The 21,990-nt window shown below is 42.8% G+C and overlaps 1 protein-coding gene across 1 annotated transcript in view; it reads left to right on the forward strand.

The window, feature by feature from the left end:
- Nucleotides 1–2,405: 2,405 nt before the first annotated feature.
- The window catches only part of CD59 (CD59 molecule (CD59 blood group)), a 28,651-nt gene continuing 9,066 nt past the window's right edge, over nucleotides 2,406–21,990 (forward strand). Inside the window, exons 1-2 of the mRNA XM_016187552.2 lie at nucleotides 2,406–2,494; nucleotides 16,471–16,555. Coding sequence (XP_016043038.1) covers nucleotides 16,489–16,555 — 67 coding nt within the window. The 5' untranslated portion in view covers nucleotides 2,406–2,494; nucleotides 16,471–16,488. The remainder of the gene's footprint in view (nucleotides 2,495–16,470; nucleotides 16,556–21,990) is intronic.

Here is a 21,990-nt window from a genome sequence, read left to right on the forward strand (position 1 = left end):
ACAAGTCAAACTAAAATACATGTGGTTCTTTTTCTCCTTATTTTTGTAAATAGAATATTACCAGGCTACCAAATAGTATTATGTCTAGCTTTTAAAAAATATATCCATTAATTTAAAAAAAATCTCCAAAAGGCAGTTGTTTAAAAAATAATTTGTTAAAAGTTAAAGTTGCCCAAGAATCCCTTGCTATTCTCCACATACTCCTACTTTTTGGATAACCAATTTGCTTTCAGTTCTCAGAGGACCCATGATACTCCAAGTCTCTTCTCTCCTATCCAGCCCTGACTTTTCTGTATGCTTAAGCTTGTTTTTCCTTTAACCAAAATTTGCATTGTCTTAGTATGTTAAATGAATGGCCTCTAGTTCCTATGAAGATGTACTTAGCTAATAACAAGTTCCAGTATTTTATTTCATTGGCAAGCATTTTTTTTTTTTTTACCCATAAAAGGAATCTAACAATTGGTTAGACTATACTTTGGATAGTTAAGACCACTTCTGGTTCTTCTGAAGACCCTTGAGAACAACACTTAACTTTTACTCATTTGTCTAAAGCCGTTATGTCAGAATCAGAGATACCTAAACGAACAGTAACTTAATCTTTCTTTTTGTTTTTTCCTCTCTTGTGAAATGTCAAAGGCAGTTAGTTCAGGGCTGATATAGTGGCACAGTGCTCTAAATACCTTTCATCTCTGTTTAAATATAAAAGAAAAGCACAAGACTTTACTCTTAAAAGTTACTTCGTGATTGTAAATGGCAGCTGTAGTGGGAAAAAAATAACTGGAAAAGGGAGTCGGGCGGTAGTGCAGCAGGTTAAATGCAGGTGGCACAAAGCACAAGGATCCCGATTAGAGACCCCGGCTCCCCACCTGCAGGGGAGTCGCTTCACAGGCAGTGAAGCAGGTCTGCAGGTGTCTTATCTTTCTCTCCCCCGCTCTGTCTTCCCTTCCTCTCTCCATTTTTCTCTGTCCTACTCAACAATGAAGACAACAATAATAACAACAACAATAAAACACCAAGGGCAACAAAAGAGAATAAATATTTTTTAAAAATTAAAAAAAAAAAGAAAAGAATCTCATGTTTTGTTTCACTTCCAATTCAGTATAAGCAGTCCCAAGATGCAATAAATACCATTTGCAGCAACCCTCAAGAGTGTCTCAGAGTCTCCAGCAGAGGGCTTTGTACTTTGTGGCTATTGTTCCTGGCTCTTAAAGCTGGGGGTGAGTACCCTTCAGAAGATAAATAAATGGACATTTAAAAGTACATCTTTAAATAAAAATGATCTAACTGTGGTTCTGGGCTCGGGTCAGTTTCTGTAAGTTCTAACCCCATAGTGGAGATTTGCTTTACTTTAGTTCCAAGCAGGCTTCAGCTAGGACATTTGAGGGTTGCTTTCAGAGCCTCAGGGCAGGATGGAGCCTCAGGCTGCAACAGGGCTGCAGAACCTAACAGTTGGGCCAAGTAGCAACTGGGCATGGGCACAAAAACTTTCAGAAAACATTTAGTCTTTCTCTCCAGAACACCGCTCAGCTCTGCCTTATAGGGGTGCCGGGGATTGAATCTAGGACCTCAGAGCCTCAAACATCAATGTCTTTTGCATAACTATTACACTATCTCCCCTGCCCTTATACACGTTTTTTTGAAAGAAGTAAACTCAAAAGTCTTATAGTTTAATATTGTTATTTCTTTTTAAAATTAAAAAATATATGTATTCCGTTTTGTTGCTCTTGTTTTATCGTAGTTATTAGTGTTGTTGTTGGATAGGACAGAGAGAAACGCAGAGGGGAGGGGAAGACAGAGGGGGCGAGAAAGATAGACACCTGCAGACCTGCTTCCCAGCCTGTGAAGCTACTCCCCTGCAGGTGGGGAGCCGAGCCGGGGGCTTGAACCAGGGTCTTTAAGCCGGTCCTTGTGCTTTGCGCCACATGCCCTTAACCTGCTGGGCTACCGCCTGACTTTCTTGTTCTTATATAATAAAAACATCATAGGAGGACACTATAAACTCCTCTTTCCAGCTCTTTTTCAATATTTGATTTATTAATGACATATAGAGAACAAGGACATCACTCCAGCACAAGTGACGTCAGAATTGGAACCTACCTGAAGGTTTTTTGTTTGTTTTTGTGTGTAAGTCCTGCTATCTACCGCTGCACAGCCCACCCCGCCACCTCCCTGCCTTTCCCTTTTCAGAGTTTTAAAGGTGTTCAATTAGTCCTAGCCGGCTTTGTTTTTGTTTTCCTGAGCCTGAGCCACTCTTGTGCCTGGCTGCGTAGATTGCCAGGGTTGGCCACCTCAGGACTCTGCCGCCAGCGCAATGGCCCAGTGCCCAGAGTCAGCACTGGCCGCGCCCAGTGACCTGGGCATCCCAGGCAGCTACAGGGCGGGGTGGGCGAGGTGGGCGGGGAGGAGGCGGAGCCCGGCCTGCCGAGGCTTTAAAGACGCTGCGCCAGCTAAGTCCTGCCGCGTAGGGACCAGCACGCAGTGGAGAGGGAGGTCGGTGAGTCTGCTGCCCCGGGTGGTGAGCGGGGTGGGGTGCGGTGGGGTGGGGGAAGGGGCGTGGGTCCCGAGGTTCCACGCTGGCCGTGGACCCTGTGCCAGCCTTTTCCTCGGGGACCGCCCCAGCTTTGGAGCCCGGGAAGGGCGGAGTCCCCCCGCGGCCGGCAGCAGCCCCGAGGTCCCAGGTCTTCAACCCCTGAAACTCTCAGCAGAATGCCAGCTTCCTTTCTTTACAACGAAAGACAAAGGGAAAGGGCAGTCTTTCCGAATAAAAGAATAATTTTTGGAATGATCTCCAACTGGTCTCCGTTCCCTCGGCAATATGCTTCCCCGGAACCAAGACCGCTTCACTCCCAAGTGTTGCTCTTGCTTACCATGCAGGGAAAAGATATCCTTCCTTGAAAGGAGATAAATGCCCAAGAGATCACTGACATTCTTCTTTCCCGGACGTCTGAGTTCTGCATTTTGAAAAGCAGGGGAGGGCTGAAGCAGAGGTTCGAAGGCTTAGGCTACTTATTTTCTTTTTAAAAATATTTTTATTTGGGGTAGAGACAGAAATTGAGAGGGAAGAAGGAGGATATGGAGAAAGAGGGGGGGGAGGGAAAGAGAGGATCTTGCAGTACAGCTTCATCATTGCGGGTGGGAACCCGGGTTAGAAGAAGGGGAGGCGGGGCGGAGGGTGGAGCTTGAGCGCTGTAATGTGTGCGCATAACCAGGTGCACCGCCCAGGTTTGGGCAACTTTCCTGGTCTGATAGTTGATTAAAAGAAGCAGTAAGTGGTAATTTCTGTTGTTGTTAAATGAGATTTCTAACTTCTAGACTCCCGATTTTTCTTTTCTTTCTGTAACACCTGGTATCATTTGGAAAAGGCTTTGGGTAATCCTTTATTTTATTTATTTTTATTAATTTATTTTTATTTCTTTACTGGGGAATTAATGTTTTACATTCAACAGTAAATACAATAGTTTGTACATGCGTAACATTCCCCAGTTTCCCATATAACAATACAACCTCCACTAGGTCCTCTATCATCCTTCATGGACCTGTATTCTCTCTACCCACCCACTCCAGAGTCTTTTACTTTGGTGCGATATGCCAATTCCATTTCAGGTTCTACTTGTGTTTTCTTTTCTGATCTTGTTTTTCAACTTCTGCCTGAGAATGAGATCATCCCATATTCAACCTTCTGTTTCTGACTTATTTCACTTAACATGAATTTTTCAAGGTCCATCCAAGATGGGCTGAAAACGGTGAAGCTACCAGTTTTTACAGCTGAGTAGTATTCTATTGTGTATATATATACCACAACTTGCTCAGCCACTCATCTGTTGTTGGATACCTGGGTTGCTTCCAGGTTTTGGCTATTACAAATTGTGCTGCCAAGAACCTATGTGTACACAGATCGTTTTGGATCGATGTGTTGGGTTCCTTAGGATATATCCCCAGGAGAGAAATTGCAGGATCATAGGGTAGGTCCATTTCTAGCCTTCTGAGAGTTCTCCACACTGTTCTCCACAGAGGTTGGACCAGTTTACATTCCCACCAGCAGTGTAGGAGGGTTCCTTTGACCCCACACCCTCTCCAGAATTTGCTGCTGTTACCTTTTCTGATGTATGACATTCTCACAGGAGTGAAGTGGTATCTCGTTGTTGTCTTTATTTGCCTTTCTCTGACAATCAGAGACTTGGAGCATTTTTTCATGTGTTTCTCGGCCTTTTGGATCTCTTCTCTGGTGAATATTCTGTCCATGTCCTCCCCCCATTTTTGGATGGGGTTATTTGTTGTCTTGTTGTTGAGTTTGGCAAGCTCTTTATATATGTTGGTTATTAAATTCTTGTCTGATGAATGGCATGTAAAGATCTTCTCCCATTCTGTGAGGGGTCTCTTGGTTTGGGTAGTGGTTTCTTTTGCTGTACAGAAGCTTTTTAATTTGATGTAGTCCCATAGGTTTATACTTGCCTTAGTCTTCTTTGTAATTGGATTCGTTTCATTGAAGATGTCTTTAAAATTTATGTGGAAAAGAGTTCTGCCAATATTTTCTTCTAAGTATCTGATAGTTTCTGGCCTAACATCCAAGACCTTGGTCCACTTGGAATTTACTTTTGTATTTGGTGAAATACAGTGATTCAGTTTCATTCTTCTGCATGTTTCAATCCATTGTTTCCAACACCATTTGTTGAAGAGACTCTGCTTTCCCCATTGAATAGTCTGGGCCCCTTTGTCGAAGATTAGATGTCCATAGGTGTGGGACCTCACTTCTGGGCTCTCAATTCTATTCCACTGGTCAGTGTGTCTATTCATGTTCCAGTACCAAGCAGTTTTGATGACAGTGGCTCTATAATACAGTTTGAAATCAGGGAGTGTGATGCCTCCGGTTCTGTTCTTTTTTCTCAAGATTGTTTTGGGAAATCTAGGTCTTTTCTGGTTCCAGATAAACATTTGTAGTATTTTCCTAAAAAATGTGCTTGGGATCTTGATGGGGATATCATTAAATTTGTAGATGGCTCTGGGTAGTATATTCATTTTGATGATGTTAATTCTTCCAACCCATGAACATGGAATATCTTTTCACTTCTTTGTGTCTTTTTCAATTTCTTTGAGTAGTGACTCATAATTTTCCGTATACAAGTCTTTCACTTCTTTGGTTAGATTTACACCTAGATATTTTATTGTTTTTGTTGCTATAGTAAAAGGAATTGATTTCTGGATTTCAATTTCTTCTAACTTAGTGTTTGCATAGAGGAATGCCACTGACTTTTGAATGTTAATTTTATAGCCTGATACCTTACTGTATTGCCTAATGATTTCCAAAAGCTTCTTGCTGGATTCCTTAGGTTTTTCCATGTATACTATCATGTCATCTGCAAATAAGGAGAGTTTGACTTTTCTTCCAATCTGTATCCTTCCTTGTTCCTGCCTGATTGCTATGGCAAGAACTTCCAACACTGTGGTGAATAGTAATGGTGATAGTGGGCAGCCCTGTCTAGTACCTGATCTGAGTGGAAATGCTTCCAGTTTTTCACCATTGAGTATGATGTTGGCTGTAGGTTTGCTATATATAGACTCCACTATCTTCAGGAATTTTCCATCTATTTCCATTTTTTGTAGTGTTCTGATCATAAAAGGATGTTGTATTTTGTCAAAGGCTTTCTCTGCATCTATTGAGATGACCATGTGGTTTTTGGTCTTGCTTTTGTTGATGTGGTGGATCACATTGATTGATTTACGTATATTAAACCAACCTTGCATGCCTGGGATAAACCCCACTTGGTCATGATGAACAATCTTTTTGATATACTGCTGTATCCGGTTGGCTAGAATTTTTTTCAGTATTTTAGCATCTATGCTCATCAGAGATATTGGTCTGTAGTTTTCTTTTTTGGTTGTGTCTCTGTCTGCTTTTGGTATCAGAGTGATGTTGGCTTCATAGAAGCTGGCAGGGGGGGTAATCCTTTTAAGACAAGTTCTAGGAACCTGGCTGTGATTCATCTGGCTGAGTGATTCTGGAAACCCCCTAAAAACCCCTTGAGCACCTTAATCTCATGTATAAGGCTCTTGTGCTAGAGGGAAAGTGCCGATTCTCATTTCTGTTCTTGTGGCCAGGAGCCCGGACTTTGACATCTGATGAAGCTGGGCTCTGTTATTCACTGACCTAATAACTCTGAGTTCACTATTTGATTTTATCTGCAGAATAACAGGCGGTATAAGGCCAAGATGAGATAGCCCCAGAGAAGTATTCAGTTGAGCATCTGAATTGTCCAGGGAGCAAATGTTAGCTACTGATAACTGGGGTCTCCTGGCAGTTGTTCATGCTCCCCAAAGGGTAAAGGGGATGCCATTTCTTCCCAGTTCTCAGAAGGCACAGAATTTAGAATGGTAGTTGAGTTAGGTGGCAACATTTCCAGAAATGTGGCTGGGAAATTTATAACCCTCAAGTCGGTTGTCAGCACTGAGGCTTTGCTTTTTTTTTCTTCAGTACCACTGCTCAGCTCTGGCTTTTCCTTTTCTTTCTTTTCTTCTTTCCTTTGACAGAAAGGGAGAAAGAGCCAGAGCATGACTGTGGTACATGTGATGCCAGGGATTGAACTCAAGACCTCATGCATGAGGGTCTAGCATTTTATCCACTGAGCCACATAGTGAACCACTCATTTCGGGCTTATGGTGGTATCAGGGGTGGAACCTGGAACCTGCAGGCTTCAGGTATGGAAGTCTGTTGTGCAACCACTGTGATATTGTCCCATCCTGGCTTCTGTGTTTTCCAAGGAAATCTAGGAACTATGAACCTTGCTGTAAGGAAAACATGCCATTACACCAAGTGGTTTGGAAGATAAAATCCAAACAGAATACATTTCAGTGTGAGATCAGATGTCTAATGGAGTTTATTTATTATACCAGAACACTGCTCAGCTCCGGCTTATGGTGGTGCTGGGGATTGAATCTGGGACCTTTGGTACCTCAGGCATGAAAGACTTTTTGCATAACCACTATGCTATCTCCCCAGCACTGGAGTTTAGCTTTCTTTCTTTCTTTCTTTCTTTTTGTATTTATTTATTCCCTTTTGTTGCCCTTGTTGTTTTATTGTTGTAGTTATTATTGTTGTTGTTACTGATGTTGTCGTTGTTGGATAGGACAGAGAAATCGAGAGAGGAGGGGAAGACAGAGAGGAGGAGAGAAAGATAACACACCTGCAGACCTGCTTCACCGCCTGTGAAGCGACTCCCCTGCAGGTGGGGTGCCGGGGGCTCGAACCAGGATCCTTCTACTGGTCCTTGTGCTTTGCGCCACCTGTGCTTAACCCGCTGCGCTACAGCCTGACTCCCTTTCTTTATTTTTTAAAAGTCCTTTTTTTTTTTTTTCCAAAGTTTTATTTATTTATTTATTCATGAGAAATGATAGGGGAGAGAGAAAGAACCAGATAGCACTCTGGTACATGTGCTGCCGGGGATTGAATTTAGGACCTCATGCTTGAAAGTCCGAAGCCTTATTCACTACGACACCTCCCAGACCACAGCTTTTTTCTTTTTATGTTTTTGTGGAGCTGAAGGGTCACACGCGTGGCCCCCCAGGCCAGTTTTTCTTACTCTATGGGAAAAGGGAGAGAGAAAAGAGAAAGATGCCATAGCACTGGAGCTTTCCCTGGTGCTATGGGACTTTCATGTGGGGGTAGGCACATGAAAGTGCCTTGGGCTGTGCCTGGGCTGTGCACTTGGCAAGGCATGCATTACCCAGTGAACTCCTAGGGAGCTAGCACAGCAGTTTACAGATGCCTGAGCCCTGGAGTTCCTGGGTTCAATCCCTGGCACTGACATAAGCAAGCAATGAACAATACACTGGTCAGGGCGGAAAAATCCTCTATACTCCTGGCCACTTTTTTTTTTTTTTTAGATATAGAGGTGGAGAGAGAAGGAAGAGGGAGAGGAAAGGTGGGGGAGAGATGAAGAGAGGAAGAAAGAAAAAGTTGGGTTGCATACATGACAAAGCAAGTCACTATCCACATGACCTATTTTGCTGACCCTGAACCACCTCTTTTATACACATACATACACATGATAGGAGGGAATTGAGAGGAGAGAGGGAAACAGAAACAGTGGCAACACTGCTTCACTGCTCACAAAAGCTCTGTCCTGAAAGTAGAGAGCAGGGACTTGAACCCAGGCTCTTGTGATGATAATGTGTGCACCCTACCAGGTACACCACCACTGAGCCCCCTAGACTAGATTATGATGGGCAAATCAAGAGATGTTTGAGGGTTTCTATGGAGTTTTGCCTGTGTGCCATATCTCCAGTGTTTGGTTGTATGCAGAGCCCCAAAGGGCAGGGCCCCAGTCAGCTCTCTGGTGAGAGGCTCTCTCTTTGACAAGTGCTCAACGATGTTAACTTCAAACAAAAATACTTATTCCCACAACAAAAAGGGTTTCTTTGCAAGCAAAGCAACAGGAGAGAAGGCAGATCAGATACACAGTGAGACTCACTGGCAGGAGTCCGAATTCAAGGCTAGCAACCCTTATGTAAACACTGGAAGGCTTCCCATATTTCTGTTGATGGTGGAAGTGACATCATTTCTCATAGGGGGTAAAGGCAATTTGGATCCTATTGACTGATTTGTAGATAGGCACTCTTTAGTTTCCCAAACTCATTTAAACAGGGTTCCAAGTATTAATGTCCACAGATCCTGGACCAAATTGTTGAGAAAGGAACGAGGAGGAGGCTCACCTGGTAGAGTGCACACACTGCCATCCATGTGTGAGGCCCTGGGCTAGGGCTCCAGCATCATACAGGAGCACATAAGCAGTGGGGGCCAGTCCGTGGGGTGGTGTAGCAGTGCTGAAGTGTCTCTCCTCTCTGAAATAAAGAACAGTAAAAACCAGCCCAGAAGTTATGAAATCTCACATGTGTAAGAACCTACCTCAGCAAGTCTTTGTGGGGAAGTGTAGAATTAGTCTAGAAAGTGCTGGGAGTCGGTCGGTAGTGCAGTGGCTTAAGCGCCATGAAGCACAAGGGCCGGCTTAACGATGCCATTTTTTAAAAAATTTATTTATTTATTCCCTTTTTTAAAAAAAATTTTATTTATTCCCTTTTGTTGCCCTAGTTGTCTTGTTGTACTTATCATTGTTGTCCTTGTTGTTGGATAGGACAGAGGAATGAAGAGAGGAGGGGAAGACAGAGGAGGAGAGAAAGATAGACACCTGCAGACCTGCTTCACCACCTGTGAAGTGACTCCCCTGCAGGTGGGGAGCCAGGGGCTCGAACTGGACTCCTTATGCCGGTCCTTGAGCTTTGCGCCACATGCATTTAACCCGCAAGGATCCCATTTTGAGCCCCCCACTCCGCACCTGCAGGGAGATCACTTCACAAGCAGTGGAGCAGGTCTTCAGGTGTCTGTCTTTCTCTCCCCCTCTGTCTTCAACAATTACATTAACAACAACAATAATAACTACAACAATAAAAAAGGCAACAAAAGAGAAAATAAAATAGTTTTAAAAATTGAAAAAAAATAAAAGAAAGAAAGAAAGAAAGTGTAGCTTAGTGCAGCCCTGAAGTTGGCGCAGTGGATAGGGCATTGGACTCTCAAGCAGGATGTCGACAGTTCGATCCCCAGCACTGCATGCGCCAGATGATGCTCTGGTTCTCTCTCCTCCTCATCTCTCTGATCAATAAATATTTAAAAAATAAAGTGGAGCTGGGGGCCAGGCAGTAGCACACCTGGTTAAACACACAAAATGTGAATTACAAGGACCCAGGTGAGGTTCCCAATTTGAGCTCCTGGCTCCCCACCTGCAGGGGGTCACTTTGCAAGGGGTGAAGCAGGTCTGCAAGTGTCTGTCTCTCTCCCCCTCTGTGTCTTCCCCTCCTCTTTTAATTTCTCTCTGTTCTATCCAACAACAACAGTAACAACAATAGGAAAACAAACAAAACAAAACAAAAAAACCATGGCTGCCTGGAGCAGTGGTTTCGTAGTGCAGGCACCGAGACCCAGCAGTAACCCTGAAGGCAAAATAAAGTGGAGTTTAGTTCTGGCATGTTTGCCTCTGGCAGTAGGATCTCAGAGTAGGTGGGAGGGGCTGTTGGATTGTGATGGTGGTTTGTCTTGCCTGCTGATGTAATTACTCTGGACTGAATAATTGATCTTTGTCTAGTGGTCTCAGCCAACTTGGCTAGAGCAATATGCCATGTATCATGGTGATAAGATCACAAAAGTTCCAGGCCCCTGAAACTGTCAATACAAGGGCTAATTCAAAGCTACTTGTGTGCTACCAGCTTCTGTGAGTTGAAGCAGGATCTACCCAGTGTGACTCTACAGCTAAACTATTGCCATGAGACAGGTAACTTCACCCCACCCCCACCTCAAGGGCCTCTAAGTTCTTTAAAGAATACGTCATGTGCATTGGGTTTCACTTTGACTTCTTTTTTTTTTTTTTTTTTAATATTTATTCTCTTTTGTTGCCCTTGTTTTATTGTTGTTATTGTTGTTGTTGTCTTCATTGCTGAGTAGGACAGAGAGAAATGGAGAGAGGAAGGGAAGACAGGGGGAGAGAAAAATAGACACCTACAGATCTGCTTCACCACCTGTGAAGTGACTCCCCTGCAGGTGGGGAGCCGGGGGCTCGAACCGGGATCCTTACGCCAGTCCTTGCACTGTACACCACCTGTGCTTAACTTGCTGCACTACTGCCTGGTTCTCTCACTTTTACTTCTTTATTTTATTCTTTTTTTAAAGATTTTATTTATTCATTAATGAGAAACATAGGAGGAGAGAGAAAGAACCAGGCATCACCCTGGTACATGTGCTGCCGGGGATTGAACTCAGGACCTCATGCTTAAGAGTCCAATCCTTTAGCCACTGCGCCACATCCCAGACCACTCACTTTTACTTCTTTTTTTTTTTTTTTTTTTTTTTAATATTTATCCCCTTTTGTTGCCCTAGTTTTATTGTTGTAGTTATTATTGCTGTCGTTGTTGTTGGATAGGGCAGAAAGAAATGGAGAGAGGAAGGGGAAGACAGAGAGGGGGAAAGATAGACATCTGCAGACCTGCTTCACCGATTGTGAAGCTACTCCCCTGCAAATGGGGAGCCAGGGCTCGAACCGAGATCCTTATGTGCCACCTGCCCTTAACCTGCTGCACTACAGCCCAACTCCCTCACTTTTCTTAAGAAGTTCATCAGCCACTAAGACCTCAGGCTCCCAGGAGCTATAAATTATACTCTTGGGCATTGTGTACCTTCTGGAAATGCTTTCATTACAAAATCTATTTCCTAGTAACCTCAACTTAATAATTAATTTCAGAAGCTGAATACACAAGTAGGATCCACAGAAGTTAAAATTTAATTGCAAGCTCAGACCTGGGTTTGAATGCTATCCTTCCACATACAGTACCATTTGGTTGGGGTCTGTTTTTGTTTGCTTATGCTTTTGCTTTTGTCACGAGGGTTATTGCTGTGTGGCTTGGTATCTGGACAATAAATCCACCATTCCCTCAGCCATTTTTTTTTTTCTTCTAAGACAGAGAGAAATTGAGAGGGGAGGAGGAGGTTGGGAGGGAGGGAGAAAGAAAGGAACCTGCAGCACTGCTTTACCACTCATTAAGCTTCCAACCTGCTGTTAATGCATTTTAATTTAAATTTAATTTAATGAGAGAGATGCAGAGAGAAATGTAGTGACCAGAGCACTTCTTAGCTCTGGCTGATGGTGGTGTCAGAGGTTGAACCTGGGACTTCACAACCTCGGGTATGATAGTCTTTTATATAACCAATATGCCATCTCCCCCACCCCAGCACAGACTTACCTGTGTTCAAAGCCTGTCATGAGTCTCACCAGGTCCTGCCTGATGTTGGCAGTGTCACATTCCTTCCTGGAGGCTCTGTGTGTGTGTGGGGGGGATTCATTTCCTTGCTGATTCAATTTATTTTGTGAAAATTTATGTATTTACTTAATTTATTTTACCAGAGTACTCCTCAGCTTTGGTTTATAGTGGTAGGGGGGATTGAACCTAGGACCTCTGGTACCTCAGGTATGAAAGTGTCTTTTGCATAACTGTTAAGCTATTTCCTCAAGCTGATTGAATTTATTAACAGAATGTGATCCTTCTGATCAGATGACTTCCTGGCTGTCACTTGAGGATTTTCTTAGTTTCTTTTTTTTTAAATTATATTTATTTATTGAATAGAGGCAGCCAGAAATTGAGAGGGAAGGGGGAGATAGAGGAGAGAGACACCTGCAGCCCTGCTTCATCACTCGTGAAGCTTTCCCCCTGGAGGTGGGGACCAGGGGCTCGAACCTGGGTCCTTGTGCACTGTGATGTGCACCCAACCAGGTGCACCACCACCTGGCCCCGGATTTTCTTAGTTTCTACAGGCCACCTGGATGCCTCAGCTGAAGCCATTTCCAAGCTGTTTTCTCAGTAGTCTGTCTTCAGCAACAGCAACTCACTTTTCACGTACCCTGCTGCTTCCGGTTCACTGCTTCCTGCTCCCTTCCTCTTCAGTGTGTGATGGCATTGGGCCTGCTGGGTAATCCGGAATAATCTGTAGAGCCATAATCTCATTTATAGTCACTTGTCATGTGAGGATGCCTATTCAGAGGCACCCAGAATTAAGATAAGGGCATCTCTGGAGGAGAGAGGAATTATTCTACCCACCAAAGTTTTTTTTTAATATTTTATTTATTTATTTACAAGAGGGATAAGAGAGAGAGAGAACCAGACATCACTCTGGTACATATGCTGCCCAGGTTTTTGAACTCAAGACCCCATGCTTGAGAGTCCAATGTTTTATAATCCACTGTGCCACCTCCCGGACCACCCCACCATAGTTGTTTAAATCGGATGCATTGGATCAACCTTCTCGTGGTGCATACCGTGAGTACCCATTCATTGGGGAAACTGACGATCCTTCCTAGCCGACTGAATCCACATGGATCCCAGTCATTTTCAAAGCCAGCAACAAGCAGCTCCTGACAGCTTTCAACCTGACGCTGTTGACTGGCTACGGAAGAAGGGCAAACGCTAGAAGAAGAAGAAGTTGTTTAAATGAATTCCATTTTTCAACCCTCTGTTTTCTTTCTTTATAAATGGAGCCAGAAATTAAATATGCTTTCTAACATGTCACAGAATTTGTTTACTAAGTGGAAGTTGATGTAGAAACAAGTGTCTTAGGGGCCAGGTGGTAACATACCTGCTTGAGCACATATTTTACAATGTGCAAGGACATGGGTTTGAACCCCTGGTCCCCACCTCCATGGGGAATGCTTTGAGAGTGGTGAAGCAGTGCTGCAGGTGTCTCTCCCCTTCTTTGTCTCCCTCTCAATTTCTGATTGCCCCTGTCTGATAAATCAAGATAATAAAAAGAAGAAGAAAAGAAAGAAGTTTCTTTTCTTTTTTTTATTTATAAAAAGAAGACACTGACAAAAACCATAGGCTAAGAGGGGTACAACTCCATGTAATTCCCACCACCAGAACTCTGTATCCCATCCCCTCCCCTGATAGCTTTCCTATTCTTTATCCCTCTGGGAGTATGTTTCCTATATTTTATCCCTCTGGGAGTATGGACCCAGGGTGATTGTGGGTTGCAGAAGGTGAAAGGTCTGGTTTCTGTAATTGCTTCCCCGTTGAACATGGGCATTGTCAGGTCAATCCATACTCCCAGCCTATCTCTCTTTCTAGTGGGGTGGGGCTCTGGGTAAGTGGGGTTCCAGGACATATTGGTGGGGTTGTCTGCCCAGAGAAGTTGGGAGCTACTCTCTTTCCTGGTCCAGCTTTCTGGTCCTTTTTCCAGCCATCACATCACTTCCCCAGACAATAAGTTGGGTCTACCTACATATCAGATGTCAGGCTCAGAAAAAAAACCAACCAAACAAACAAAAACCCAGTATAGTCATGGGCCCTTTGGAATAGAGCTAAAATAGGCCTACTAGCTATCTACAAAACAGAGACCCCCCCCCAAATCTTCATCTGCAATATCCCAACCTTTAGAAGTAAGTTTCTTAAACAACTGAGAAATTACGACCACCTCAGCTGTTGTGATAGTCAGCAAAGAAATGAAGAATGACTTATAGATCTTTAAAATAAAGAGCTCTAAATATAATCCCTGGTTAGAAAAGCAAATTCTTCTTTTTATAAAGCAAATATGGCAAAATCTGGGTGATGGTTATTTGAGGATTTATTACACTATTATGTCTGGATATATGCGTAATAAAACTGGGAAAAAGAAAGCATTCAAATTTGTATTGTTTCATTATCTGAATGTCCTTGTTAAGATTTTCAATACTATTAAACCACCTTTCTGATCATCATTATTACTACTACTATTTTCTCCTTGTATTGGGTGAGAATATTTTGAACTTTTGCTACCTCTAGCTATAAAATATTTTTGCTTTTTTTCTAAGATGAAGAATAAACTGGAGGGCAGGCAGTGGTACACCTGTTTGAGTGTGCATGCTATCATGTACAGGGACCTGGGTTCAAGCCCCCGGCCCCCACCTACAGGAGGAAAGCTTCACAAGTGGTGAAGTAGTGCTTCAGGTTGGTCTCTCTCTCTCTCTCTCTCTCTTTACCTCCTCAATTTCTGTCTCTACCCAATAAATAATAAATATTTTTAATAAAATAAAGAATAATCTGTTTATAGTCTTTCTGTTCCTGTCTTACCTCTAATCTAAAGTGTTCTTCTTGTTTCTTAGTGGGTAAAGTTGGTTCTTATATATCCTTGGCTATTTACTATAAAATGTACAGTGGATTCTAAACCTGAATTGCTTGCAGGCATTTTGGGGAAAAAATTTAAAAAAAAAAGATTCTGTGAACAGATTAGTATGGTCTGGGTTAGGAGTTCGTCTCAGAAATCATGGGGGCGGGGATGTAGCCAGGTTTAGGACTCACTGGATATGAGCAAGGCTTCAGGAACTAGACAAGTTTCCTGTGTGCTCTCTTCCAGGCGTGCAAGGAAAGAAGGACTGTGAATCAGAGTTCCAGCTCAGTCAGACAAAAAACCTTGGGTAGAACTTCTCTCAAAAACTGCCACTATCATATACTTAGAGTGAACTCCTTGAATGAGTCACATCTTCTGTGATGAAACCACAGGCCGATATGCTGACTTATCCACTGGGCAGTGGATAAGTCAGGTGACTCATGGAGGAGTAATTCTGTGTACTGAAAAAGAAACTCGACTCTCTGGATTATGTATAGACTGTGCCTTGCACTGCTCAGCTCTGGCTTATGGTAGTGCAGGGGATTGAACCTGGGATCCTGAATCCTCAGGCACGAGTCTTTTTGTGTAACCTTTATGCTATCTTCCGTGCTAGAGTCACTTATTCATTCAAGGAAAGAAGCAAATAATAATAAATAATAATAACAAAGTAAAAAATTATGGGCCAGCTGTGGTCCAGGAGATGGCACAGTGGATACAGCATTAGGCTCTCAAGCATGAGGTCCTGAGTTCAATCCCCAGCAGCACATGCCCAGAGTGATATCTGGTTCTTTCTCTTTCTCCTCCTATCTTTCTCATCAATAAATATTTTTTTAAAAAAATTATGGGCCAGAAAAATAATTCACTGGGAGATTATCTGCCATGTGTTCAATCCAGGGTCGAGCTTGTCCCCCCACTGCACTCTGGGAGAAGCTTTGGTGCTGTGATGTTTCTCCTTGTCTCTGACTCTGTCTTTCTGAAAAAGTCATCCTGGATTAGTGAAGTCCTGACAACAGCAATAAACATAAGTAAATAATAATATATATATATATTGGGGGGAGGGAACAACACGCCAGAGCATCACTTGGTCATACACAATGCTGGGAATCACACCCAGGGTCTCACACATACAAACCAGGTGTTCTAACTCCTGAGCCTCCTCCCTAGTTGCCTAACTTTGTTTTTGTCCACTTAACTCTTAACTTCTTCTTCTAGCGTTTGCCCTTCTTCCATAGCCAGTCAACAGCAAAGCTGTCAGGAGCTGCTTGTTGCTGGCTTTGAAAATGACTGGGATCCATGTGGATTCAGTCAGCTAGGAAGGATTGTCAGTTTCCCCAATGAATGGGTGGGTACTCACGGGTTGCACCACGAGAAGGTCGATCCAATGCAACCCAATAAGATGCAGAGAAGCACCTATGCACCTGCCCCTGGTAAAGGGGAGGAAACTATGGATTTGCTTTTCCAGAATCTGAACTTGTAGTAGCTGCCATGAGGCACTGTCCCAGTCTCTCTGGGGTTGAGCCTGGAGGCTCAGCATGGCTGGTGGTGGTCTGGGGCAGGAGCATGTACTTTGGCTCCACACAGCAGCCCCTCTCACCCAGACCAGGAATATTTCTTCAGAAGCCTGAGTTCTCTGGGCAGGAAGCAGGGCCAGGCCCAGCTGGATGAGTTTTCTGTGCTTTTGTGGCCTATTGGCAACTTCCCAGTACGTTCTGGAGTCTTCCGGGCCTCCCAGTTCCTGGCTTCTGAACTAAGAAGAGACCATTTGCTGCCTTCTGACCCCCTGTGTCCCTCTCTTTCAGGTTCAGCAGAGAGTCATAATGGGAAGTAAAGGGGGGTTCATCCTGCTTGGGCTCCTGCTGTTCCTGGCTGTTCTCTGCCATTCAGGTAAGTGGTCCAGTGGCAACCATCTAGGCCTCCTCAGCTACCAACTTCCCTTTTCTCTAAGAAGGGAAAGGGAAGGCAGGGAGTCAGGAAAAGTCACACCCCTGGCCTTGGCTCTGACTCTGGCTCTTTTGCCTCCTGGTATTACTGGTCTAGCTACAAGTGACAGCTTCCTCCTGTGTCACAGCCCTCCCTCTGTGGAGTATCCTACAGAGTTGCTTTGGAAGGGGTGGGGCACCCTCAACAACTTGAGTACCACCCTGGAGCTATCAGCGTCTCATCTTTCTAGTACTCTGTTCAGTCCTTCTGCCCTGGGACTTCAGTGTTATGGTAACATCATCCACATAGTGATAGCAGCTGATACTTTTCACATGTGTGTGCTGATCACTGCTGTCAACACTTTATAAGCATTAACTGATGAAATCCTCACCCCAAGCCTGAGGAACTCATATGGTTCAGAGAATGTTTTATCCTCCATTTAACAAATGATAAGGCTGAGGCCCAAAGGGATTCAATACATTCGAAATAATTCATGGGAGTGCCCACCCCTGGAACTTGAACCCAAATGATCTGGCAACATCAGAGTGTCTGTTCTGAACTCCTCCCCTGCTCTGTGGAGGTAGCTGTGTGTCCTCCAGCCTCATGTCTCTGCAGTTTGCTTTGCTTTATTATGAAGATCAAGTATTTCCTGCCTGCGGAATGATGATGGTTCTGCTAGTCTGGCTTGTTTTGTGGCAGGGAGGGGTGAACAGACTGCTGCCGTGTTGAAGCATGTCTTATATCTGAGTCACTTGAAGAGCTGTCGTGCCTTTTTTCCTCCCCTTGTTTTAGACAGAGACGGAGGGAGAGTGAGTGAAGGAAGATGCCCTGACCAGCAGGGCGGTGAACAGGGGCTAGAAACCTAAAGACCTGGAATGACAGGGACAAGAGACACGAAAGAACGACAGCAAGACAAGTTTCTGATCAAGCTGCAAAATTTTATTGTGTTCACAGGCATTATAAGGCTTTGGGAAGGGGGGGGATGCTGGAGGAGGAGGAGGGGGAGCAAACTTCAAAGTGGAATGTTCCTTGCAACAAACAATGGCCGAAACCATGTTTATTACCACAACTGTGTGTTGTCTCACTTGATTACTGATAAATGGTTTACCTGAGGGGAAATGGCCTGCCCAGAGGGAAAATAAAACTTGTCTCGAGGGCTTCCATTGTTTCAAAGCTTATCATCTATTAAGCAGAGAAATGGTTCCTGGCATCTCATCCCTTCATTATAATTTAACTTGAGGCAGGCAATGGGGGTGAGGAGCAGAGACCTTAACAGCAGGTTTGGTGGGCATAACCAGAGGGCGGAAGTATTAACCCGATTCCTCCCTCGGGGTGAGTGTAAAACCAATCTTCCCGCATCTTATAAGGCTCTCGGTGTCTTTTTGGGGAGGGGAGGCAGAGCCACAGTTTCTAGGGAAACAATTTTTGTTGCTGAAACCAACCTCCATGCAAATCAGGTTTGCTTCATGGGGAACTCAGAGGCGGACGATAGGGTCCTCCCCCTGCAGTGCCTTGCCTTGCACCCCTTACTGGTGTCCTTGCCCTGCCAAGGTTGGATGTCTCGATGCATAATTCTGAGTTTTATGCCATCCGAAAAAGAGGTCTGTCACCCTCAGGTTCAGCCAGGCCTCTGTCAGCCAAATCAAGTCTGTGATAATGTATTTGCAAAGGTTTTGATGCCAAGGAGTCAATCTGCCATTTTATAAAATCAGTAATCTTATTAAAAATAAAGGGTCCTAAGGTAATCATTAACAAAAGACTAATTGGGGGTCCCATAAGGGGCATCAAAGTGTCCTAGCACGCCACCAGCAAGTCTAAGGGAAGCAGTCAGTGGATGTGATGTCCAGGGGGAGAAACACAGCACGTCTGGTCCTCTGGTGGTGAAATGTTTCTTCTTCATAGAGGGTCAGCTGTGGAACAAGCAAAACTAGGAGGCAAGAACCAGGTAGAGAAGCATTGACATGAAAATATAGGATGGTGTTGTACCAAAACACAGAGGAGGTGCATACACATTAGGTGAGGTTCCTTGAACATGAGGAATATTTTGAGAAAAGTGAGCAGTCAATAAACATGCAAAGATGAAGTCAGCAGTGGTAGGTCAGCAGAAAGAGAAGACTTGGATAGGCTGGTGCGGTTAGCTGGAGTATATACTGCCATGGCGTCCTTTCTAGTAAGGACTTGCCAACAGGGACTCTGTGGATTTTGTAAGAGCAATAATGTCATCCACCATAATAAAAGGAAAACAAACATGGACATCCAGTGTTGAAAAAGAGAAAAAGAATATGTCTCTGTGACTGGAAAAGTGGGTGGCTTTGTCAATGAGATACAATAAATGGACAATTCGAATTTTTGTAAATATAAAAAGACTTAGTATAGTTACTTCATTGACACTTTAGCCAACTGAATACTGGGGGGTGCATTCTCCTTTTTTATTAATTAAGCTTAAGGGTTTTAGTTTTTCTTGTTTGAGCTGTAGCCCACATAAATTTGGAAAAAATACCAACTGAGAAAAAAAATGTTTTTGTTTACTAACATGGGCAGGTGAATTACATCAATCTGTCAGAGAGCATTGGCTTTTATCAATGGAGATTAATCTTAAAAGTCTGAATAGCAAGATCTTAATTAAACAATGCAGGAGCCAGTAAAGTGCTCTCACTACGGCAGGTCAAGCATTACAATTTTAAGAGGCTTGTGAAAAATGAGAAAAATTTTAGGATATGAGTGACTTTAGGAGTCATCATACACCCATAAATAAAAAATGAAAAATGTTTAGTTTTAAATCTTACCGTATGAGTAGTCAGTTCTTCATGTGCAGATGTACCTATAATATTTACTTAGGGAGAGAACTTGTACCAAGTTAATTGATGATCTAATGGTTAGAATTGGCTTGAGGTTTTTTATATGATTTTAGAAGGCTCTTTATTAGAATATACCAGTATGTTATAGAAAGTCAATACCGAATGTGTTGACATGATAAAATGTTTACCGTTTTTTAGCATTATTTTAAACTGATTAGACAGTTTAAGCACACTATTATAACTTTAGTTTACTAAGATCTTTACTTATCACAAGGCTATCATGAGTAAGCATAGATATAAAACTCTTAATAGATTTTGCTCCTTAGAACTCTAATATGGCAACTTAAAAGGCTAAAATAAAACCTCATAGCTTAAATGTTCAAAATATTTTGTTAAATCAGGATTTGCCAAAACAAATCTATCAGACCAGAAGCACAATGTATTACCTTAATTTATCAAGAATAAACCTCTGGCAGTGTCTTAAAACAAACCAGATAATTTTTAAAAGCAGAAAGATATAAAGAGTAAAACCAGAGCAAAAGCCTCTGGCATGTAAATAATTAACATAACTATTGTGTTATCTTTTACTAACCCAAGCCAGTCTTAAACAATTTTAAGTAAAATGTTAAACTTTGTTAGGATCTTTGTTTATCACAAAGCTATCACACCCTTAGGGAAGCTATGAACAAGGGTGGGTACACAACTTAATTGATCTTTCACTTTGATTTGGATAGGTAACTTAAAAAGCTAAAATAAACCTTATAGCTGAAATGTTAAAATAAATTTTTACTGTTAACATTTTTTTAGATGACCATTTTATACTAAATAATTTTGTTGAATCACATCTGTTGAATAAAAATTTTTTTATCAGGCCAGGAATATGTTTAACGCTTTTTTTCTTGGCATGGCCACTGCTCTACACTGACTGGGTTATTAGAAAGCCAGTTCAAGCATGGAATTAACAAACAGTGGCAGTTGGTATTGGGGTGCTGGTAATATTTACAATTCTCACAAGAGTGAGAGAGACTGTAGAGGCATTTTACCATGCCTAGATATCTCAGAAAATCTTTTTAACTAATGAATTGATGCTGATATTAGCTATCAGAAGGATGAAACTGTCCTATATTTTACTTTGGTAAAGGTGTGCCAACTCTATGAGTCGGGATCTTTAAAACCACATTTAGCTTAACTAAATCTTATTTAAAACTTAAAACAAACTTTAGTTACTTAGGGGTTAACACACATTAATGAAAACAAGGTTAGCAGACAGACTTAAACATACATTCTTGGTGAAAAGAAATATTTTCCCTTTGAAAAGCGGCTTTTGGATTTTTAACTCACAGCCTCCCAGGAGGGGCGTTTGTGGCTAAGAATGATTGACTGAAGTCTTTGCCAAACTGTGGAGCAGGAGCTCTGTGCTGTGATTGGCTGTGCGGGTGGAACAGGCGGGCTTAGTTTACCACTGTGCAGAGAAAAATCTTTGGAAGTTCTTTTTCTGGGATAAGGTACATTTTACAGTTTTAAAGAAACAAATCATTAAATTTTTATCAAAAGTGTGTACTGGTTCTCTGATTAATAGCTTTTAAGTTAAAGAGAATGTCTTGTTTGATTGATTACATTCTTTCTCTAAATAGCTTGCTAGCCAGATAAGATCTCACTCAGAATTGGTTTAACACTTTCTGAGAGCTCTGGGGGGAAGCCAGAGGGGAAAACCTGGATCTTTTTGGCTGGATAATTTTAAGATAATGCCAAATCAAGAGCCCACAGTTCTTTAACTAATTGTAAATGTTCTCATTTTTCTTCTACTAATTTTCTAAGGGAAGCTGTTTTTTGTGCTAGTTGCGGGGGGTCTTCAGGGTTTTCTATTTCTATAGAAGCTTCATGTGCAGGGTCAGTTTGAGTCTGGCTCCGAGTAACAGGGAAAGCCAAAAACCGGTTTTGATTTGGATGGTTTAGTTTTAGTTTTAGGGATTGGGCTTAGGTTTTTTGGTGAGGCTAAAAATGTAATTTCTTCTGTAACTGCAACTATTTCTTTCATTAATTGAAGCTGCTCTTTCTGGTCAGCAAGGACCTTGCGGAGGGTGGAAATTCCTGTAAGGGCTCCTGAGTGTGCCCGCCTGACGGAGGGAATGTCAAGGAGAGGATCAGGCTGGAGAGCAGGGACATAAGTGTTGGGAGGGGGATTAAAGAGAGGAGGACACCAATCAGGATTGTGGTATTTGGCAGCCTCTTTTTCTAGCAAAGCCTCATCCTCCGCGGGAAGTGCTTCAGGAGAGGGGGGTTTTTGTAAAACTGGATAGAGGCGGGGGGAAAGAATGCTAGGTTTCATTCTCATGTGAATTAGCAATAGGAGGGTCAATGGAGGGAACTTTAGTAAGTGAGGTGGGACCTATAGGGAGGGGGACAGGGCTTTTACTTTCATCGGGTGCTGGGAGGCTTTTATTTTGACTGGGTACTGGGGGATCAAGATCAATAATCACAGAAGGGCATGGGGATGGGGTCTTTGTCCTGGACGGCGGACATGAAAGTTGCCGGAGGACCTTTTCACCCTCTGTAATAAGGTTTTTAATATCAGGGTGGTTATTATAAATTTTTAAGATA

The sequence above is a fragment of the Erinaceus europaeus genome, chromosome 17 (assembly GCF_950295315.1).
Source record: "Erinaceus europaeus chromosome 17, mEriEur2.1, whole genome shotgun sequence".
NCBI classification, from domain to species: Eukaryota; Metazoa; Chordata; class Mammalia; order Eulipotyphla; family Erinaceidae; genus Erinaceus; species Erinaceus europaeus.